The 20,513-nt window shown below is 37.0% G+C and overlaps 1 protein-coding gene across 8 annotated transcripts in view; it reads right to left on the reverse strand.

Annotated features, from left to right (window-relative positions):
• Positions 1 to 20,513, reverse strand: part of PIK3C2A (phosphatidylinositol-4-phosphate 3-kinase catalytic subunit type 2 alpha) — a 75,347-nt gene that overhangs the window by 15,406 nt on the left and 39,428 nt on the right. For all 8 annotated transcript variants that reach the window (XR_008577395.1, XM_054827823.1, XM_054827824.1 and 5 more), the window contains 13 exons: positions 18,778 to 18,935; positions 15,630 to 15,750; positions 14,840 to 14,951; positions 12,585 to 12,664; positions 12,417 to 12,480; positions 9,755 to 9,898; positions 7,485 to 7,527; positions 7,184 to 7,397; positions 6,978 to 7,100; positions 5,213 to 5,380; positions 1,783 to 1,891; positions 1,146 to 1,288; positions 332 to 520 (listed from right to left, as the gene is read on the reverse strand). Coding sequence is in view for 7 of the 8 variants with exons in the window: in XM_054827823.1 (XP_054683798.1) it covers positions 332 to 520; positions 1,146 to 1,288; positions 1,783 to 1,891; positions 5,213 to 5,380; positions 6,978 to 7,100; positions 7,184 to 7,397; positions 7,485 to 7,527; positions 9,755 to 9,898; positions 12,417 to 12,480; positions 12,585 to 12,664; positions 14,840 to 14,951; positions 15,630 to 15,750; positions 18,778 to 18,935 (1,668 nt within the window). In the remaining variant the exon portion in view is untranslated. The remainder of the gene's footprint in view (positions 1 to 331; positions 521 to 1,145; positions 1,289 to 1,782; positions 1,892 to 5,212; positions 5,381 to 6,977; positions 7,101 to 7,183; positions 7,398 to 7,484; positions 7,528 to 9,754; positions 9,899 to 12,416; positions 12,481 to 12,584; positions 12,665 to 14,839; positions 14,952 to 15,629; positions 15,751 to 18,777; positions 18,936 to 20,513) is intronic.

The following is a 20,513-nucleotide window of genomic DNA, read 5'->3' on the forward strand; positions in this document are numbered from 1 at the left end:
CTCACATGCAAAACACATGTGCGTGTTTAGGACAAGTACACTAATCTCTCAAAACTTCAGTCTTGATAGCTTGGCTGTATAGCTTGCTCTCCTGCCACAAATTAGATTTCAGAATCCTAACCACTATTGCTATTCTTTCACTACATGACTTTGTTAAGCCTACATAAATAAAGTAAGCACGTGTTCTTCGAAACCTTAATAAAATTTAGCTTCTGCTACAAAAAATTCAGCAGTATTTTCCACAAGAATGCCATTCAGAATTTTCTACGGAACAAAAGTCATTTAATGCACAATACACACACACAGAACTTATTTATGTTGTTTTTCTTACTTTGAATCAAGTAGTTCCAGTGCAGCTAAAGGTGATAAAGGAGGCCACTGCTGAAGTAATGAATATATTTCGGGAAGACTTGCCCAGTCCCAGTGAGGGGCACTAACCAGTATTTTTGGTAGGCTACTAGTATGACTATGACAATAATGTCTCTTCTCCCACAAAAATTCTTTATCTTCTTTTGATAGCCTGCAGACAAAAGCATTTCAGTTTATAATGCACATTACAAACCATCACCTGAATAATCCCTATGCTACTGGTCATTGTATACATACAGATAATTAAACACATAAAATGTAATGAAATTAAAATGGCTATTTCCTCCACAAAAGTCAAAATGAGAAGCAAAATAAAGCCTCAAACATTATGGAAACAGTTGTTCAAAGTTATAATTTGGGCAGGACAAAAATAAGTTTTAGTATAATCTGAAATAAACCAAAATGTTAGTGTTAGTTTGGTGTAGATGAGTGGGAAAGCCTGCCAGAAAAGCTTCCATGGAATATGAGCAGCCACTGCTTCCTGTAACTGAAGAACTGCCAAGCAGAACACAGGCATATATAACAGGCGGTCAAAATGTGGCAATCTTGTAACGGGAGGATATTATGGCACTGGCCACGGAAAGCACAAGTACGTTTATTAAGTCAGCACCATTATTTTGCAAGTTTAATTCAATCTCTTCTTTAAGTCTCCACAGGTCTTCAAAATATACTAGAACCATATGAAACAAATTTAAGAATAAATAAGTATTCCATATCCTAGCCACAAATTGTCACATACAAAGAGACCATAGCTAGAAAGAAAGAAATGAACATACCCAATAGTGTTATCCTTTGAGAGAATGGCAAGGAGGCGTTCTCTCAATGGTTTTTGTAACGTTTCTATGGAATGATGCACAGTAGTCTTTGCAGCTTGAGGAATTTTATATTCAATATCAAAAGCATGAGATGGGAAGTCAATCTAAAAAAAAAAAAAAAAAAAGAGATGAAGCAAGCCCTTAAGAACAGTACTGACCGTGTTTTGGGACTGCTAAGTGATGCCTAACAATGTGCCTTTTCTTCCAAGAGAAATTTGGAATCTGAATTTAGAATAAGAGGAGCTTAAACTGGAATTGCTATTGTTTGGGTCTAGACAACTCCATCTCCGCATACATTTCCATAGATTGCTTTTCAAAGCTGTTCTCTCCCAGTACTGATAGCATGTACTACCACAGCATCTCCAATTTCCTGCTTCAAGATAGAGATTCAATAACTGACTTGTATACACTTACAGCAGCTTTCCATTCTTTGCCGTTAATGCTTAGTAATCACTATTCTACACTGGCTTTCAAATATGACTTAGCAATATTTACACTCTCCCCAGAACATTAATTGATCTACTACCACTCATATAAAAGTTACAAGTCACAATGCTCAAACAAAACATAGTCAGATCAAGTCAGAATTATATATAACCTGCAATACTATTCTTTCCATATTTCCTTTCTTACTGGCCATCCCTGATGCATGATGTGGATGTGATGAGGTCCAGAGTTGCAAAAGCTTTGTCCCACAAGTTAACAATCTGAGAAAAAAGTAAGTACAAGTATTAGCGTCACAGCCTGTTTATTTCAACAAGATATTAGTTATTAAAATACTATCTGGAGAAGACCAACAGTCACTACAAGGAAACAATTCCAAAGCATTGTTGTGGTATAGAAGGATAGTTCAAACTTTCTTATCTTTGCAGTAGCAACATCTAGTCAGTATGAGTATTTCAACATTGATGTTCAGAAAAGAACACAAATTCAAGCTGTACTAGTCATTACAGTTCAGAGCTTAAAAAAGGGAATTATGATCAAGTGAATTTATTTTTTTCACTGGACGTCTTCTGTACTTTTAAGTACTTTAAAACGCTGCATACAACTTTTAGGTGGAAAAGGCAGAGGAAAAAGTTCAGTGCTGACACACCTGACCTATGTAAATTAAGTGCTTCCTATTTCTTAAGGGAGAAAAGGAATACTTTTGCCTCTGAGGAATAAACTGAACATGCACACCTTCTTACCCTCTCAGAAAAAAAACATAGGCATATATATAGATATATGAATATTATAGACATTGCCAGTTGCCTGGACTTTCCACATTACTAGATTCTGCCAGTACATATCAGATGATGTTTCTATTTGTCAGTTTATTCCCAATACTGTTTCCAATTGTAGTAAGGCACAACTCAGGATACTTCATAAATTGGTTAAGTGCTGAACGTTAGGCACAGAGAACTTCTATCAGTCTTTTCAAATCAAAATATGTCTCAAAAGACTGCTTGAAGGCAAAGTCTTCAGTATATTTTGAAAGATGTTTTAGGGTTTATGTGTCTTTCAAAGAACAGTTCTTTATACGTAAATATTGATTAACTGGGAGCTTATGATGCCAATAAAAATTACTAAATCATGCCCCTAAAGCACAACTGAACAGCTTGTTCTTTTTAATAACTCTCCAGTTTAATATACTTGCCATAGCCTTCTGTCTCATCCACAAGTCAAGATATTTTAAGGCACTCCACACATACTTCATTCAAAGGGATTTTAACTTGATTACGGATTCTTCCAACACACACATATAACCTTTTATTCTTGCTATGTTTTAGCTGAAAGTTTTAGCTCCTGCCTGCTATTGATGCTACTATCAATTGTAACTAGAATATATGGCTACTGTCTTAAATTAAATTAGACTTAGGTAATTAATGTAGACTGCAAGTGGATTAGACCCCTAGCATCTCTACAGCTGCCACATACAGGCCATTCAGTAAACCCTGGTGCAACACATTCTATTGTGGTCCTCTGCATAAACAGAAAATACAGTTTTGTCCCCAAACTAACTACTATGAGAACACCATGCAGCATGAAGACAAGATAAATCAAACCAAAAGCTATGTTTTCAATCAAATACTGCGAAATGTGGTATTTAGATAGGAGACTGAAATGCAACATTTAAATAAGGCTGAAATAAGCATCATTTACAAAAAGAAATCCAACTTTCAGTAGTGAGTGAAAGTAGCCACAGGCCATCTTTTGCAATGCAGGAAAGCTTAAACTCTTAAGCAACCCCAAGCTGTTGAAACTGTCACCGTATAAGAGGGGAAGCAGAGCAAGTAGAGCTGTATCTAAACCAGAGGATGCAAACCACATGGAAGACACATAAGCAATACATAGAAGTAACTGTCCAGCAAAGACTTGGTTGTCTTTCTGCAGCATTTGTTGACAATTAATGATTTAAACTTCCAGTAAGACCTAGAAATCAGAAGCACATATAAATAGGAAATCTTAAGTATAAATCCTGAAGCTATTGCAATGGTGTGATCGCTTCTGCTTCATTGCGCCTAATTGTGGCATCCATGGTTTGAGTCTATTGGTTAATGTTTCACTGAATAGCTACCAAAGCGATAAGTGTTTTGGACTACACTTCACAATGAAAGTTCCAAGGACAAGGCAACTTGAACAAATCCATGAACACTTCACTGAAGAAAGTTACAGTAGGCTTTTCAGTCTTAGTGAGAAAGGTCTAACAGGATCCAGCAACTGTACTTGAAGGAAGGCCAGTTGAAACTAGAAATATACCATAAGTTTAACATAGTTGTTAACTATTCCTTTTTAATTTTTATTTATTTTTACATAAATCCATCTCTGAATCAAATTTCAGAATATCCTGGGATCTCTATTACTCAGAGACAGGCTGATGGGAGAAATGGCTTGTTTTTCCTATCTATGAAAATACCCTTGTATTTTAAAATACATCTAAATTTTAAAACAGTATTTTGATTCTCCTGTTGGCTTATATATTACCACCCTATTATCAGATTTAGGAATTTTTAAAAGGATTAAAGAAAAAAAAATCAATATATCCAAAATTTTCCAGTTTGGCTCCTGCATATGTGAACTTACGAAACATGCAGCACTGAATATTTTGCAGCCAAGGCAAAGATGCCTCTAAAGAATAACAGTACTTAGAAATACTTCAGACCTTAAATTGAAGGTCTTTTATTTCTAAAAATTTGAGCCATCACTGTATTTTGCTCTACAAACAGGACTGGGTGAAAATAAGTGCTATTCTTTCCTATCTTAAGACCGATTTAAGGCACTAGTGCTTCTTTCCCAGTGACGTGATGGAACCATAGCACATTGCTTACCTGCTGTCAGGATTCTGTTCTGGTTTGGACTGCACTAGACACTATTCCTGCTGAATCCAAGGCTTGCTGCAAACACTTTCTTTTACAAGTTGCATTCCCTTTCACCATGGCTCATGAATTCGCCAAGAACTGGCTGTTTACACTTCATCTGCTAAAAATATGTGTGAATACTGACTGAGCTGCCTTTAGCCAATATAATGTACTTTTAGATTGTCGAATCAGATATTAGAACTCATGAAATGCCACCTTCAGTAGAAGGGAGGCTATCAATTCAGGAGACAGTGACATCTGTGGATACTTTAGCTGTGTATGACTTACAGGGCAACATCTGAATGCCAGTGGATTCCTCAAAGGACAACTTGAGTAGTGCTTACATACTCAACTGCTGCACACTTACAAACAGTTGGTACTAACGTGACCTCTTTTGGCCCACATTACTACGAATATTTCCTGCAAATAAATTCGCTTTCATCCAAACAATATTCAACTTCCTCCAGCAGGTAAGTTTTTGCAGCCAGTTAGATGGAAATACTACAACCCAGCACCGTGTTTTGTATTTTAACTGAAGGTAGTATTTACGTAACAATATAGTTTATGATTCTTACCTTTATCATGGCCTGCTACATTCAGTGGCAGAGAAGTAGTTTCTACAGTTACAGGGGTGGAGTAAGTTTTATATAAAGTAGTATTAATAATCTTACTCATGTTTTGGATACTTACCGCTTAAAATCAAAGAGAGGTATAGAAACCTGACCCAAAATTTCTGGGCCCTTTCTCTGCTTATTTGAGTCAGGGGAACTCCCGCTACTTTGATTTAGGATTCCAAACAAAGTCAGACATAAGATCGATTCCAAAGGCAGCTGTGAAATCTGGATGGGGAAAATTATTCTGTAAAATACAAGTATTAAAAGTCAGTCAGAGGACAGACAGTAAGTTACAGGCTTATCCATATAATCCAATGATGTTTCTTGCTTTCAAAAAGTTAATTAACATTGAAGAACAAGCATTACTTTTCCATGCAATTATATTTCACTTTATCTCCCATACCAATAGTTTGCAAAGCCTGCTAAATTACACTTCTGCACTGTAGCCAGATTTGGAACAGCCCTTTTTAATCTTTGTCTATTAAATCACATTCCTTCACAGAACCACACTGTCCAGCATAACCAGTCTTCCCACTCTACTCACTAGGACACACACAATTCTATGTTAGCTGCCTCCTAATCTCTCAGATTTACAGTCAGCTGACAATAGCTTCTCATCCAAATGGAAGAATCTATTAAGAACTATTGAAAGCTAAAATCAAATGGTACATAACCAGCATCCATAAAGAAAGCAGCTGAGGAGTATACACCTCACTGAACAATTCCAATTTAGATTTTTGTTTACACTTTTTATTGCTTAAAGTGTTAAGTTTCATTTTCTGTAACACACCAAAATATCATTCTAAAAGTTATCACAGCATATTACTAAGCGAGTTACACTATAAAACACCTCAACTATATTAAGCAGCTTGTAGCAATCCAACACATCTTTCGCTGTAATACACTAGTACTTGCTAGCAAAAGATCTGACAATTATCCCTTGCATCATCAGAAAAAAAAAAAAAAGGTAGTTGGACTACTCTCTGAAGGCAGGTATTCTAGAACCTAAAACTCTCATTCTTGGTGTGAAATAATTTGTCACTGAAGACCCTGAGGAATACCCTGAAAGTCTATCTCTGACCTTTAAAAACTATCAGGAAAACAGATATAGTGCAACGTGGAGCTCCAGTTATGACAGACTGCCTGATAACTATTAAGTTGAAAAGAGTAAGCTCTGCATAGATAATATTTTTTCCCCTCTCAGTTATCACCTGTCGTCCTCTCCATATTTCTTCTCTGCATGCCCTTCCTTCTTCCTTTCTACCCTCTTCCCCTGCCCCATAAAGAGAAATTGTCTAGTTTGAGCTACTAAACTTCATTCTCATGTGCTATGGACAGATACTCTTATGCACTTATGCATCTGCTCTCTTTATAGAAATAATCCTAAATTAGATGTTTAAATTCAGATACAAAGTTGTTACAACGCATTTGGAACAAAAACCGATTCAGCATTAATGTTAGTAAAACTGAATTGCTTTTCCTCTCCATTTACATAATTTGAGTACTGCTTATAAGCAAGCTTTATTCATTCTTCTTTGAGCAGCACAAGCTGTTCCCATTACAAGGGATGCCATGACCTTCCCAACTCCTTATAGTTGCATACTACAAACACATTAGCACAGGGCACTTGTCCAGCATTTCCATTCCCACTTAAAACAAACAGTGAAATACCAAAATCAGAAATATTTTTCCAAATGGTAAGTCTCACACATTGTTCTTTCAATACTTCAAATGGAATCAGAAGCAAGAGTTGTTTGAATGACTGTATTCAGCAGCTAGCTAGGTAGGTACTAGCTAAACCAAAATATTTTAGTGAGTTTTAACATGCTAAAGTCACTTACAGTTCATCCCATTTAATCAAGTAGAAGAAGTTCTTGTATGTGCCAACCTTCTTGGACTGAACAGGTTTAAACAGATCTTTTCCATTATGGGTCAGAGAACAAATCAAGTAGTATTTTTCATAACTGGACAAGGAAAAGAAAGCAAATTAAACAAACAAACCAAAAATCTGTAACAGGATGAATTTTACAATTAATAAAATACTCACTTTGATACCCAACCAGGAGAAATTCCATGCGCAGCAAATATTGTGAACTGGAGATGATCTGTGGCAGTCCATGCTTCCTTAGTACTCTTACTATCTTTTGGAGAAATTGTTGCAGAACTGCTACAGGAATTCATGTGGAGTTGCAGAAGGGCCTCAACAGCTCTTGTTAACCGGTCTATACTCACTTTCAGAAGGTTTTCAGGCTGCAGTGAACCTAAATTATAATTTATCTTTATTGCATATCTTCTTAAAACAGCCATCTGAAAGCAGTTTTTAAATAAAATTGAAGAACTTTACTCACCAGATGAGCTCATGCTAGTGTCATCACCACGTTTTAAGGATACCTACACAGTAAAGTTAGGACAAATTTCAGTACCAAGAAACCTGTATTAATTTTCCATTACTCAAGTATCCTGTACAGAAGTTATGAAACATCTGAACTAGGCCCATATTTAGGTTTGTGTAACACATCTTTTTACTCAAAGCTCCTCAAGAGTTAACTGACAGCATCACAATTCCCATATCATGCAGCAACTGCGCACCAAGTTCAAAACTCATGTTTTGTTAAGCCACGACTATTTTGACATCTTTTATGAACTCTTAAGAGACACAGTATATTGCAGTATTGCTCAGGATGCTCTAACCTCTCTGAGCAGAGATAAAACTTGGTGAAGGCTGTTACAGATGAAAGTAGAAGCTACTAGCTCTATTACCCAGTAATTTAAATCCGAGCAGCTGTTTTGTTTGTGGTATTTGTTAAGGTATCTTTTGTAGGCAGAGTTACGATAAATTTACTGAATAAAAAACATCAAACAACTGTGAAAACTGAACAGCAAGTACTGTCACTTCATACTATGTTCTGTGTTTGCTTCTCAGTCTACTAAACTGGAAGTCTAAACATGATACAGTATTACAGCAATGTCTAGTCTCAACAAGGATGCTGTGGAAGACAAAAGGTGATAAACAAGTCATGGGAATTTGCTCCCTTCTAATAAGGAAGAGTTTCATGCCAAATTCAACTTCTAATAAAGCTAAAACTTTTAATGACAACTAAGTTTGTGATTTAAAACAAAACTCGGTGAATTCCTGATACTGCCAAGAAAGTCCAACAGTTTGCCACAACTGCTGCTGAACAATGAAAGCTCTCCTTACACTTCTAGTGTATTAATTGAGCATCTTGTCAACGTTAAGTTTTAACTACAAAAAACTTCACACTTAAAAAAAAACCACGCAGAAACTTAGCAGGGGGAATAAAAATCACATCATTTTCCCCTTTCAGAAAAAATACTGCTGTATGTTTCCACCATACTTGTCAAGTAGTCCAAGTACTTTTGGATGACAGGATGCCAAGCTGTTGAAACAGCACTATATATGTAATTTTCTACCTGACAATCTACTGTTTTCTTTTACTTTTTGGCCACTTCTCCCCACCACAAAACTACTTTAAAAAAAATAAAAAAATGAAACAATACCTTACATAAGGTTTAGATGCAACTGGCTCCAATCTTTTCAACAATTTTGTTTCTGAAAGCAATCCTATATGCCTTCATACACATAGCCTAAACGGTAATGTTCATCACAAGATAATTGCAGAGTTTTACTTTTTAATAAGTACCTTTTTCAAATTCTGCTGGGATAGCATTATTTTTCAAAGTTATTTTTACACTGTAATCTAATTATTCCTACAGCTTTCTCCTACTGAAAAGCAAACATTGAAGAAATATTTGATACGCTGTATTTCACTAAGTTTTCTTAATATGTCTCCTGCATTTTGCTGCAGGAATTTTAGTTCTTATGACAACTAAATTTATTTGGCCAGTGCCTTTTGCAAGACTTCTGCTCAGTATTACAAATCTATCATTGAACTGACGAAGCCAAAAGTGAATAGAACAGCACATGAATCGCCATTCTAATAAGGAAGCAGGACAACAGAAAAAACATTACAAGACTACTTAGCTTTTTTATTTGCACGCTTCTCCATTTAATGACTGTTTTTGACAATGTGACTTGAGACCAATTCTGCTCAAGTGAACTGTTCATTGTAAGGCAGTTTCATCATCAAAATCTGAGCTATTTGAGAGATTTTTAAATACTTGTCCATATGCTCAGGAACATGAACAGGAGCATGAACTGTTAGGGTTTTAAGATGCTATTGCTATTCACATAAATACTGCACAGAAAACACACGATGCGAATTCCTCCTTTAAGCATAACTGCATTGATTTTAGAATGCATGAGGTAGTTGTCAGTTTCCTTCAGTCAGACTTAGTAGCATCTACTGTGACAAGTCTGTAGTTACAGAACCAGAAAACAGTATTCTAAAACATTACTGAAAAAAAAAAAAATCACTATTTAGAACAGAAAAGGATTCCAAGAACAAGTGATTAATGCACTAACAGCAAAGAGATGTTAAATAGAAGATTATCAGGTAAAATAAAATCAAAACCAGAAAACCTAACATAACTCTGACCAAACTGTTGCTGGTATTTCAAACTACCAAAAATTATGAAATAGTATTTATCAGTGTTAAAAAGCATACCTCAGAATGCAATTTACAGTGTGAAAGTTTACCTCAGCATTTTTAGTCCTTGGAAGATTAACAGCCCTCCTTAGCTTCTTTACCGATTCCGTTATTGCAGGAGTCTCTACACAATCCAATGTAGAACAGATTTTTCTGACAGTCTTAATTACGTGATCTACTGCTTTATGCTGGTTCTAATAAGGAACGTATGAAAGAACAGATTGATCTGATCACAATTGTGAAACCCAGTATTGCTTTAATTTATCTTTTTTTTTTTTAGAATGAATTGCCAAGAAACTGTCATTATGAGATGCTTATCTCAATTACATTAATATGTGGTGTAACAATTTGATGAAACAAAAACCCCAATATAGAGAGCTTCCTTATAGTTCAGTTATCAATTCCAAAAAACACAGGAGTAGTACAGATTCTAGAATGGTGTCCCAGGAAATGTTAGGAGGTTTCCAATAATTTTTCTATTAAGTGGTAGGCCGATAAGTATTTTCTACTGAGATATTAAGCTTGACTTCCCTCATGGCATAAAAAAAAGTGTAATTCAAAAAAAGGGTATTCAATTAATGCAAGAAAGGAACACTAATGAAGCAGTGTTTCAATGTCAACCCTCTTAAAACAAACATATATCTTCAAATTACACTTACACTGCAGAATAGCTTCCATAATGGAACTTATCTTTTTTTACTTCACTTTAACGTACTTGTGAAAAGAGTTTGTTGCAACTTTTGCCTTATGTATTAATTTAAATGGTTCTTCCAGATGAAGCAATTGCAAACTGTCATCTTGGAGATGGAAAGGAAGGGGCTTTGCCCTCCTAACGGGAATCTTTTTTGAAAGGAATAGATCAGCTTCTTATCAGAGAATAAAAATGCTGGTAGGCTGCTTAAGACAGAGTTGAGATGCAATAATATTCCCTTCCTTTTCTTCAAATAGAAAAAAGCCACTTAAACAAAACCCAAGAAACCCAGGATTATTTAGATTTAAATTAATATAAGTAAAGTCTTCATCCAGTTTTAAAGAACATATGTAGAAAATGAAAATATTTGCTTCAAAATAACTGTTTACTTTTTAAAGGCTTAACATATAGGTTTCTTTCACAATCATTTATAAGCACTTATAACTAAATAAGAGGGATTAGTGTAATATCCTCTTGGTAAGATGTAAACTGATTCCCAACCCCCACCCCAAAGACATATTCTCATGACCTTCCTACAAATGCATAGCAAAGAAGCCATTGGAATGAAAAAGTTTTGGGATCAGGAGTTACCTGGCAACAATTAACTTTGTCCTGGTAAGAAAATAACCATAGAAGTCAGAAGACATTGTAAATATTTAAGCCATGCTTTCAAAGCTAACACTTTGAAGATAACAGGTGTTTTGGCACATGATAAGCAAAGTTTCCACTGCTATTTTCCTCACAGGCTCTCTAATTAATCTCAATAAAAAAGACAATAGATAACTTTTAAAGTGTCCAACGATGTGAAATCAAAGGCTATAAACAAGTTATTTAGGGATTACTTTACCCTGTTGCACTTTGATTGGCAAGCTTCAGCTACTGACTACATACAGAAATCTCACTTCAGGACGCAAAAAATTTCAAATGCAACAACCGCTGCTATTTGGATGTAATCACCATTGCCTACAAGCTACATCTCCCATCCTCAAAAAGACTGTAGAAAGAGTAGAACATCGGTCTAAATTGAGATGTTTTGCATTCCTCACCTCAGCACAGTTAAACAAGCTGAAGCAGCTGCAAGAACAAAGCAACAAAAACATCACCGTATCAAGGAGCAGTAACATCTCACTCTTCTACAAAATGATTGTGTTCAAAATTACCCTTGAGAACATGGTGAATCACCATCAAGGGAATTAAATAACATTAAGGGAATATGTAAATAGTCGACATCAGCTTGTTCTGAGCTGCATTCCTGGAGAGGCATACCAACATAGTGTAAATGAAAAGTATTGGAATTAAGTCATTCATTTCAAGACTGTTCTTATAGAAACTGTTTAAGAAACATAGTCATCTAATGTTTAAGAATTTAAGTCTCCAAGTTAGATTACTATCAGGAGTTAAACTAAGCCTCTCCTTTTAGCAATGAGTAAAGCAGGTTATCTTCAGCTAGCTTTTGCATTTGGGAAATTACTCCCAACTACTCCACATGCAAGCTGTTTTAAGCTACCTATCATGCACTGAAAGAGACAATGGTTTTGACAGTGTATTTTAAATTAATCAAATAGTGCAGAATAAGATGTTATTATACTTTGTGTAAAACTTGCTTGCATGTTCCAAACATGCTTCGGTTATAGAATGCCTACATTCATTGTGCACAACTATAACTGTTCATTTTTGTGTAGACTTTTATCTGGTTGACAACAACTGATATAGTCAGGGTTCAGGCCTTTTCCCTATTCCTCTAAATTAATGTCTTCCAGCATTTGAGGAAAAGGTTATTTTGCACCGCAGGACTTGGAAAACGACATTTCTAGTTGTAATTAGGTAAGAATTAGTTTGCAAGAAAAGCTAGGAAGAAAAGAGGAAAAGCAATCTAAAAATCCATGATGCCAAATTTACTTTTGACAGCTTGTTCTGATCTCCATTTCCCCTGCAAGTCTTCCCCCCCGCCCCCAACTATCTCATTAGTAAACCTTCTCACGCTGCTTTTCATTCAGCAATAATTTATGATGTGCCCTTACCTCATTTTTAAGAGCTATGTTAGCTTGCTTGTGATACACATCAAGGAGCTCTTCAATAGAAGACCTGCAAGAAACAGTAATTATTGAACACAAGTGCAAGAGCCTAACATAACCTTGGTTGGAAATTCAGGAGTGGGCTTGATTACTAAAACGACCACATAACGTTACCTTATAATAGGTTCTCTGAAAGGCTTTTCTACTTTGTAGAGGTGTTTGGTTAAATGTATGGGTGTTCTGTCATCATCTTCCTGCAATAAAATATTAGATATTAAGTCCAGTTCTCACCTTTCTATAATTTGTAATATTTAGAAGTTTCATGACTAATACCTATGGAGTAGAAGGGGAAAGATATAAGGTGATCTCTTCAAAGGGAAAAAGAAATAACTGCTTAATAGCCTAAGAAACATGTACACATTGGGACAGGGGGAAAAGAGAAGAAACAGCAATCAAATGCCTAACTATAGAATCATAGAGTGGTGAGGGCTGGAAGGGACCTCAAAGATCATCTAGTTCCAAACCCCCTGCCATGGGCAGGGACACCCTCCACTAGACCACCTTGCCCAAAGCCTCATCCAACCTGGTCTTAAACACTTCCAGGGATGGGGCATCCACAGCTTCTCTGGGCAACCTGTTCCAGTGCCTCACCACCCTCACAGTAAAGAATTTCTTTCTAACATCTCATCTAAATCGACCCTCCTTCAGCTTAAACCCATTACCCCTTGTCCTGTCACTACACTCCCTCATAAACAGTCCCTCACCATCTCTCCTGTAGGCCCCCTTCAGGTACTGGTAAGCCCCAATTAGATCTCCCTGGAGCCACCTTTTCTCCAGGCTGAACAATCCCAACTCCTTCAACCTGTCCTCATAGGAGAGGTGCTCCAGCCCTCTGATCAGCTTCGTGGCCCTCCTCTGGACTCCCTCCAACAGCTCCATGTCTCTCTTGTACTGGGGCCCCCAGAGCTGGACGCAGTACTCCAGGTGGGGTCTCACAAGAGCTGAGTAGAGGGGCAGGATCACCTCCCTCGACCTGCTGGTCACGCCTCTTTTGATGCGGCCCAGGACACGGTTGGCTTTCTGGGCTGCAAGCGCACACTGCCGGCTCATGTTGAGCTTCTCATCAATCAATACCCCCAAGTCCTTCTCCTCAGGGCTGCTTTCAATCCATTCCTCGCCCAGCCTATAGTCACGCTTGGGATTGCACCAACCCATGTGCAGGACCTCGCACTTGGCCTTGTTGAACTTCATGCGGTTCGCACAGGCCCACCTCTCCAGCCTGTTGAGGTCCCTCTGGATGGCATCCCTTCCCTCCAGCATGTCGACCACACCACACAGCTTGGTGTCGTCGGCAAACTTGCTGAGGGTGCACTCGATCCTACTGTCCATGCCACCGACAAAGATGTTGAACAGTGACAGCCCCAGTACCGACCCCTGAAGAATGCCACGTGTCACCGTTCTCCACTTGGACATTGAGCCATTGACCGCAACTCTTTGAGTGGGACCATCCAGCCAATTCCTTATCCATCGAGTGGTCCACCCATCGAATCCATGTCTCTCCAATTTAGAGACAAGGATGTCGTGCAGGACAGTGTCAAATGCCTTGCACAAGTCCAGGTAGATGATGTCTGTCACTCTTCCCTTGTCCACCAACACTGTAACCCCATCATAGAAGGCCACCAAATTTGTCAGGCACGATTTGCCCTTAGTGAAGCCGTGTTGGCTGTCACCAATCACCTCCTTATTTTCCATGTGCCTGAGCATAGTCTCCAGGAGGGTCTGCTCCATAATCTTGCCAGGCACAGAGGTGAGACTGATCGGCCTGTAGTTCCCTGGGTCTTCCTTTTTTCCCTTTTTAAAAATGGGGGTTATGTTCCCCCTCTTCCAGTTGGTGGGAACTTCACCAGACTGCCAGGACTTCTCAAATATGGTGGCGAGTGGCCTGGCCACTTCATCCGCCAGTTCCCTCAAGACCCGCGGATGCATCTCATCAGGTCCCATGGACTTTTGCACTTTCAGGTTCCTTAGATATTCTCGAAGGATTCTATGCAGATATCAAACACTCCTCACTACTTCTTTGATAGTCTGATACATATCTAATTAAACTCAAAACCTGTTCTCAGCTTTTATTTAACTCAGAAATTTGCTGCTTCTCTTTCAGGTCTCAAGTTTAGTCCAAATGCTTGCTTTTTCCAGCTATAGTACTCAGTCTAGTAAGAGAGATTATCAATTTTTCTATTAGTTGCCTTGCAAAAATTCAGTATGTATTTAATTTCCTCTTAGTATAAGAGAATACAATTCCAACACCAAGCAGACATGCTGATTTGTTAATCACACAAAAAGGTTACACCTCAGATCCATCAACTCTGATGCAAACCCCCCAACCTCTTGAAGATTTATGTTGCTGTTGCAGTTTAGGAGGTACTTACTGTTCGTGCCAGATCTCTGCATATTACACCGTGGGTCAAGAGCTGCAGTTTGATTTCTGTATCCCACTTCCGACAGTTCTGAATATATTCATGACTTCCTACGCAGTGCTTACTGTTAAACAAAAGAAAGCTATAGCTACACCAAAAATATGCAGTGGCTTTCAAAAAAAACTCACATGGAATATTTAATGCAACCTGTTGGTTCAAAATAAGGAAATAGTGAATTAACCTCCACACCATACTTCTTGATCTAATTTTCACTTCCACAGAAGTTTTAGTATACTATTACAGACACCTATACTTTTGATAAAGCTCTTAACTACTGCGGCTAACAATGAAACCAAATATTCTAACCCAGAAAATTAACGGGGATTTGTAAAGCATTAGTTTTGGGAAAAAAACAAACAACAAAAATCAACCATAGATTATTTCAGATTATTAGAAGTTATCAATAGATTTCTTTTCCTAGTTGCTGGGATTTGAAGAGCAGCTGAAAACTGCAACATCCATCTACACAAATACTCTAGAAATCCGCAGCTGAAAAAACCTGTTTGTTCTAATCTGCCATTCGTTGTGTTGAACACAGATTTCTAGGAAGCTGTCAAGAACCTACTTTGCTGTATCCCAGAGCAACTCTAAAGACTTCTGATCTTTGTGCAAAGTGTGACTCTTCTACATTTTTAAGACTTCTGCTTTCATGCATTTAATTGTTAAAGATATACTTTCCAGTAACTGCGCCATGAGAAAGCATGAAGTTAAATTAAATATTAATGAAAAAGAGTTTGCTTACTTCTGTAAAACTTCTTCTTGGCCACAGACTTTCAGGATATAGCTGCCAATGTCCACTTCATTCAAGTCATCATGCACCCAGCAAAGTGCCTGCATTATTATAAGCTCAACAGGGGAACTCACTGTTTAAAGAAATTACATCTAGAAGTCAAATATAAATCTACAGCAAGTGATATTAACCATTGTCCACTCACAAATTGTAGTTATTTAGTGAAATTTATTTTTATACTTGTAAGGAGGACTCTTAAGCTTCTATAATCTCCTAAATTTCACTGTTTGAGATCTTCACTTTTTTCCCCACAAAGAAAGGCATCTTATAAAACCTGCCTGTAGTTTAAAAAAAAAAATCGATAAATCCTTTTTAAATTAGGATACAGTGTAGTCACTTGACCAAAAGTATAAAACCAGTCTGCAGTCTGTTTTCCAGAAGTTTTTATACATGAATAGTTTTTTTTTTTTTTTTTTAGAAAATTATAAATTTGCCTTATTTAGCAAGCACTTCAAATAGGTGAGTGATCCCAGAGCTGCTTAAATCTTAAAAATCATTATCTGAAGAGTTGGAAGTTCACTATCTGTCCTGCTTTTGAGGAAGTATCAGCTGTAGCAGAGGCAAATTCTACTGAAAGTCCTTTTTTCTTTTTCCTTTCTATTTGTCTAGGGCAGTTTCCACATTGTACAGATCAGATCTCAGTAAGCATCACCAAGCCTTTGTAAAAAGCAACTCTTAACTCCCAGTACTTTCACATCAGGCTCCAAATGCTTTTTTGAAAACAGTCTCTCTTCTATCCAGCAACTACAGAGCAAAAGAAATAATCCCAGTCAAACACAAAATCAATTTCCCCAGAGCCACCAGCAGTCACTGACCACAAATACACAGCTATGTTTTAACACCACAAACATTTTAAGTACAAAATGCTCTCTACACCTCCCTACAGAGTTCCTGATCATCTCCTTTAAATCATTTGCAAACCATGTCACTAAGTGCCTCAAAATTCTGTAAAAAACACTGTATGAAAGAACTTTTTTTTCATCAGTACCTTCGCAGTGGGTTTTTTCCCTCCTCCAGGGACCTTCCTAATTTTCCCCAAATATTTTTTTTTTAAATAAAGAAATGTTACTACTATGGTGGATACAGAAAAGTAATGCCACAATATTTTCCACAATATGATGCAAGTGCTTCATCTCATTAACAGATGACTAATTATTACAAGCATAGAGGTATTTGACAGCATATGAAGAAAGAGTATGTGGATTTCAAGAACAAGGAATGATAAGAAGTATGAATTCAGAAACACTGTTTAACTCATTAAGATTATTTAACTTATTATTAATCTAGAGTGAAACTGCTGTACTACCTTCGGCACAGAATATGGTGGTTGATAGAGAAAAAAGATGCAGTAACAGTTTATGGGCTATAGTCAGATGCTGCATTAGTGAAGGTCTGCCAGTCCTGCAAAGTGTAGTGGAGTAATGTAAAGATAATGCTACCACCTTTTTCCCCCACCCTCTGTCTTATCAAAAGACATTCATTTCTTTCTGACACGCAATGACTGCTCAGGTAGACTTGTACTTCCATGTAAAGTCTAATAAGCAAATGCAAGATGAATAGGTACACCCAAATAAGCTCTAAAGTTCATCTGTTTCCCTCCTGGGTCCTTTCTACACATTGAGTTGTCAGAACACTGAAAGGCTGAAAGAACTGAAAGCCATACTAAAGTAGTTCTAGCATTAGGATGCTAAGCTATGCAGCAATTTGACAAAGAACAGAAGGAATTAAAGAAAGAGAATAACTTTAAGTACACCTATTACTAGTCACCTACGAGCTACAGATACCTACCTTCACTAGCTATGAAAGACAAACAGTTTAACTGTGATTAGTTTCAGCATCAGAAAAAGGAAGAGAGCAGAAAGTGCAAAGAATAAGGTACGTGGGGCTAGAATGCAAAACATTCCAAGGTATTCACAAAACTTCTGGAAATAAGGGCTGAGGCCATAACATTTTAGTTACGCTACCAAAGCCTTTTGTAGGAAAAGATTAAGCCTGTAATATTAGGAAAGCATCATCCTAAGGATGAAGAGCATAAACCTTTCCTAGGCTACGCTTACAGTCTGCCTCATTTGTTAACAAAAGAGTATTAAATCACAGCAGAATAATTATAAGGCCCAGCAAATTAATACAGAATGAAAACACTTAGGCGCTGAGAGTTTGTTTTCCAATAGAGCAGCTAGTTTAAGTGAGTAATAGAGCAACTTCATATCTGAGAACAACCAACTCTAAAGCATCTACACTGTTACAGACAGAGAACCAAATTAAAAAAAACCCACCACAGCACAGATTCTCTACCAGGTGACACGGTCTGTGAATGGGAACCCTAACAAGGGCTAAGAGACTAGACCAGTATAGAGGCTAAAAAGTAAGTTGCTCCTGAGGTTATTTATTATTAGATATTTTATCACCAAGAACTGCCAGAAGTTGACAGCAATCAGAGTTACAGCCTTTAATACAAACATGCTGTGCAATCTTGACTGCAGAGAGAACATGAATTTATGTACAAGAACAAGGCAAACCTAGAACTTCCACCCCAAATCAATACTCCTGGTTACCCACAAAACTGGGCCAGATAGATGTGGCAAATCATGGCAGTGTTATTTTAGTGTTTGTGTTCATAAGCATATATTGAAGTCAAGTAATAGATAATTTCAGTGGTTATTCTTACTTCCCCAAAGTAGTTTGAGTTTTTAGATAGCCTGCAAAAGTTTAGTTAAACACATGTTAGAGCACTGAAATAAAAAATTAAGAGTTAAGGATCACAGTCCTGGAGTTGTCATCCCTTCAATTACCATAAAGTAGGTCAAACTCTTGAAAAACTTTTTTAACATTCCCAGCCATGGATAGAATAGTGCTTCTGGTTTGCTTGGCTTTCCTTTTTAAAAAATGTTTCATTTTGTCAGCTTCTAAATATTTTCTGATGGAGGCACTGACCCAGAATTAGGTTCTTTCTTCAGTTAACTCTTCCACATCCCCACAAACAATCCGCACACTTGAGACCCAGTGATTACAAAAATGAAAGCTATTGGCCTAGTGTATGGTCTCCACCCACCATTCTAAGTCTTACAAGGAAACTCCAATTTAAAAAGCAGAAACATACCATCACATGTAAAAGTTACTGGTTGCTGGAATTCTTCAATTTCTATAGAAACCTTGATACTGGCACTCTCCCCACTTAAATTTCTTTGCAGCATGATTGGACTCAGCACAAAGCCTGGATTTGTTTGCTGATTAGTGTAAGGAAACTTGGTCCTCAATCTGAAAGTAGAAAAGTTTTATGAAACAACACAATGGATAAGTCTAAGACTAAAGCAAAATAACCACAAGCCAGAACAGTAAAGAGTACCTTTTGCTCTTTACCTAAATTGTATGTACAAAACACCATTTAATTTTTCTACTCTCACAAAACACTGCCCACTATAATTATACAAGTAGTAGTTAGAGGGGAAAAAGCCTAGCTTATAATTAGGCAGGTTAGCTTAAAATATTTAATAGGTCAATGCTTACAGGACATATCCAGCTTCTGTAGAAGTTAAGCTCTGAAACAGGTTTTAAAAAGCTAATCCATGGCATTTGTTAAAAACGAGTTTAAAAAAGGGTAATTTCTTTTACGCACAAAGCACCAAAAAACTCTTTACATGGTTTAATTTGTGGAAGTCTAACCTGAACTTAGATACTATGCACAAGCTAGTTATTCCAAGTTGTGGAAGTTGAGAGAGAGGCCTAAATTAAGGGAAAGGCTTTTCTTTAGGACACAAACAAAGTAAAACATTCACTTAGTAATGAATAGACAGTACTTTGATAGCTGCTTTTTTTTTTTCTGCTATTTAACATACATAAAATCATTTAACTGTAACCTTCTGCCAACATTAGTGTTATAGGAGACTAAGAACAGAGTTCATCTATAAGGGTCATCTATTTCATCATCTTGATTCCTGACAATTGCATGAATAAAACAAGGAATCCCCCTAGAGAGAGTTGCCCAGTCCAAAGTCCATTAGCTTTTTAAGCACTGGGTCTTGAAAGAAAGGGCAACAATTAGATTTAACTAGAAACTGTTGCAACAAGCCTATTTTATGTGAGTTTTGTCTTATGTTATTCATCGGTAAGTTTCACAGGTATATGACTTTCCACTGGTTTTATGGAGTTTGCTTTTCATTTCATAAACATTCCTGTTCTAAAAAGCAGCTGTTATCCTTCAAAGATCTCTATTTCCCCCATTAGTTCTTGGATTTTGATCATCAGTGGAAAAGAGGCAAGACACCTAGTTTGTCTTCTCTAGGAAGAAAGCAAAACCAATAATCTTTCATTAAATTGTGGCAGTAAACAAAAATAGAAGGAGCATTCCTGGTTACAAAGTCCAACTTTCTTTGGTATGCCCTTGAAGAAACGTCACCATCTGATCAAAGCAGGAACAAGTTTGAGCATTTTATTTGTTACAGAATTCCAGTTGTGGAAGCAATAAAAATGAGAGCATTTAAGGGTTAGAAAACCATTGAGTGACAGGACTTAGTGAGGTGCATCAACTAAGACAAAGACTTCAAATTCTTTCAAAAGAAATTGTATTTAAAAATATATAGAGTAAGGAGACACAGATATATGGAAATACAGAAAAATAGTTTGAGGATAAGAAGTATTATAAAAGTGAGGGGAAAGTCACCAGACCAAAAGAATAAAGAGGAGATATGATAATTCAAAACCTTTAGTACTGAACACCTTAACAGTTCTGTTGCATTCTTAAAAAACCAAGACAAAACCAGGAAAAAAAGGGATAAGGAAAGGGACACATTGAAATCTGCCCCATCAAGCGAAAAATGGAGGACTGGCCCTGTCAAC

Source organism: Grus americana, chromosome 5, assembly GCF_028858705.1.
Source record: "Grus americana isolate bGruAme1 chromosome 5, bGruAme1.mat, whole genome shotgun sequence".
NCBI classification, from domain to species: domain Eukaryota; kingdom Metazoa; phylum Chordata; class Aves; order Gruiformes; family Gruidae; genus Grus; species Grus americana.